This window comes from Mandrillus leucophaeus, unplaced genomic scaffold, assembly GCF_000951045.1.
Source record: "Mandrillus leucophaeus isolate KB7577 unplaced genomic scaffold, Mleu.le_1.0 Scaffold112, whole genome shotgun sequence".
Taxonomy (NCBI): Eukaryota; Metazoa; Chordata; class Mammalia; order Primates; family Cercopithecidae; genus Mandrillus; species Mandrillus leucophaeus.
In genome coordinates, this window is record NW_012099432.1 from 690,629 (window position 1) to 693,486 (window position 2,858).

General features: G+C 54.2%; 1 protein-coding gene across 1 annotated transcript in view; it reads right to left on the bottom strand.

Annotated features, from left to right (window-relative positions):
- Positions 1–1,343: 1,343 nt before the first annotated feature.
- The window catches only part of ZGLP1 (zinc finger, GATA-like protein 1), a 5,823-nt gene continuing 4,308 nt past the window's right edge, over positions 1,344–2,858 (bottom strand). The window contains exons 2-4 of the mRNA XM_011994423.1: positions 2,391–2,497; positions 1,937–2,030; positions 1,344–1,755 (exon numbers count right to left, since the gene is read on the bottom strand). Coding sequence (XP_011849813.1) covers positions 1,638–1,755; positions 1,937–2,030; positions 2,391–2,497 — 319 coding nt within the window. The 3' untranslated portion in view covers positions 1,344–1,637. The remainder of the gene's footprint in view (positions 1,756–1,936; positions 2,031–2,390; positions 2,498–2,858) is intronic.

Here is a 2,858-nt window from a genome sequence, read left to right on the forward strand (position 1 = left end):
TTTTTTTTTTTTTTTTCCTGAGTCTCCTTCTATTACTCAGGCTGGAGCACAGTGGTACAATCACAGTTCACTGCAGTCTTGACCTCCAGGGGCTCAAGCGATCCTCCCACCTCAGTGTCCCGAGTAGCTGGCAGTACAGGTGTGCACCACCACCCTTGGCTCATTTTTTGATTTTTTTGGTAGACATGGGGTTTCACTATGTTACCCAGGCTGGTCTCGAACTCCTGGGCTCAAGTGATTCTCCCACCTTGGCCTTCTGAAGTGTTGGGATTACAGGCATGAGCCACCACACCCAGCCCACCACCCAGTCTTGACTCTCCCTTCTCCCTCCCTCCCAGTGAGTGCTGGTGGCCTGTGTGTCACGCCTGCTGAAGGCTGCCTCTGATTTGTGGCTTTTGACTTCAGGCCTGGGAGACACCCTTTGGCTGGGTTAGGGAGATCTTGAAAGGGGGTAGGGGACACAGCAGGGGGTAAGGAGAGTGACACACTGCAGGCACGGGTTGGGTGACAGATGAAGGATCCATTGGTATATGCTGCCAGTGTGTGCCATCTACTTGTGTGTTTTAGGTGTGTTTTGTGCATGTGTCCTGTGCGGGCTGTATCTGTGACACAGCTACGTGTCAGCACATCCCTGTCGATGTGTGTCTGCTGATATGCCCATCAGCATGCACGGCTGTCTTGCATGCGTCTTTTTTGACACGGAGTCTCGCTCTGTCACCCAGGCTGGAGTGCAGTGGCACCATCTCAGCTCATTGCAACCTCTACCTCCCGGGTTCAAGCGATTCTCCTGCCTCAAGTAGCTTGGATTACAGGCACATGCCACCACGCCCGGCTAATTTTTGTATATTTAGTAGAGACGGGGTTTCACCATGTTGGCCAGGCTGGTCTCAAACTCTGGATCCACCTGCATCCGCCTCCCAAAGTGCTGGGATTACAGGAATGAGCCACTGCGCCCAGCCAGACATGTGTCTTTTTTTTTTCCTTCTGTAGATAACAGGGTCTCACTATGTTGCCCAGGCTGGTCTCAAACTCTTGGCCTCAAAGCAATCCTCCTGCCTCAGCGTCCTAAAGTGTTGGGATTACAGGCGTGAGCCACTGAACCCGGCTTGTGTGTGTTTTTCTGTGTCTGTTGTGTGTGTCTGCGGGTAGTGGCTGTTTCCATGCATGGGATATTGTGGTAAATGTGGCTAATTCCCCGTGTGGGGGCTGCTGCTTGTGGATAAGACTGAGTCTCTGTGCATGTACATGTGTGCGCATGCCCCTCATAACCCCAACGAGAAAACACCTGTCCACCTTACCAGGCTGGCAGAGGGGCACAGGAGACGGGATCCCAAATCACAGGCTTTTTCTCTCCGAGTATCTCTGTACTTTATTGTCCCTGCTGTAACAATGCTCATCCTTCCTGAGAGCGTCTCCTGAGGGGGCCTCAGCCAAGGCTGCCTGGAGAAGGAGCCAGTGACCCCTAGCAGGCTCTGCCACCTGAGGCCTGGGTCTTCCCCTGGGATCCTTGAATCTGGAGATGGCAGAGAGGAGGCAAGCTGGCTCTTTCCCCGATCCTCCTAGGAGAGCTGTTTCTGTCCATTCTCCCACTGGTGAAACGGAGGTAGAAGAAGCGGTTCAGCAGGGTGAAGGTGGGTTTAACCTTCCTGAATGGGGTCCAGGGACACTCCACATCTGCCACATAGCCTCTTAGGCTGGACATTTTTCCTGGGCACCAGCCAGCAGCTGGAGCAGCGAGTGCCATATTTCTTGTACCTAGGGTTGGGGGACAAGAAACTGCCATTTAGGATGCAGTGGGGGCCCAGAAACTGCCACAAGGAAACCACTTTTCCCAAGAAGTAGGTGTTTTGCTTTTTGCTTTCCCCATATGCCACGCTGGTTACACCTGGACTGATTTGGGGAACCCCACCTCAATTCCCTCCTCCATTCTAAGGACCTGATGCCACAGGCGTTGCAAAGAGGGGTCCCATCTTCGGCGTCTCTCCAGAGCGGGGTCCTCTGGGTCTGACAGGAAGCACAGCGCCGGGGCTCTGAAGGGTCAGAGGTCAAAGGGCAGGGGTCAGAAGCCACGCAGATGAGCTCAGGAGGCCTGTGCGGGGTCGGGCATTTTGTGGGGGTCTCAGTCAAGGCCCCACCTGGCTCTGGACCAGCCCTGGGAGTTGTCAGCTCTAAGCCACAGCAAAGCCAGGAAGGGAGACAGATGGCAGCATTCCGCAGAGGAGGAAGCTGGGGGTGGGGGTGACTCAGCCCAAGTGGAGGGGGGTGGTGCAACTCCTCCCGGAGGGTCTAAATGGGGAAGCAAGATGGAGAAGAGGGGGCAGGGCGAAAGGCAGGGAAGACAGGAAATTGGCCCCCAAAATATTTATAGCTCTCGGGTTTTCAGGACTCACCCAGGGCCTCGCTGCCTGCTGAGTGGGCCTCAGTGCCTCTTGGGTGGGCTGCAGGGCCCCCAACAGCATCTGCAGGGGATTCCTGAGAGCGGCTACTACAGGGCAGGCTGCGGGGCAGACAAGGTATTAGCATTGGAGGGGATCCGTAGCTTGTCCCCAGTAGCCTCCCAAAATGAAGATTTAGTATCAAGGTATCAGGCATCCCCCAAGGAGGCAACTGATATCTGAATGGCCTGGCTTTGCTTCTCATTAGTAATAATAATAATATTATTATTTTTGCAGATGGAGTCTCGCTCTGTCACCCAGGCTGGAGTATAGTGGTGCCATCTCAGCTCACTGCAACCTCTGCCTCCCGGGTTCAAGCAATTCTTGTGCCTCAGCCTCCCGAGCGGCTGGGAATACAGGTGCACAACACCATGCCCAGCTAATTTTTATATTTTTATAGAGATGGGGTTTTACCATGTTGGT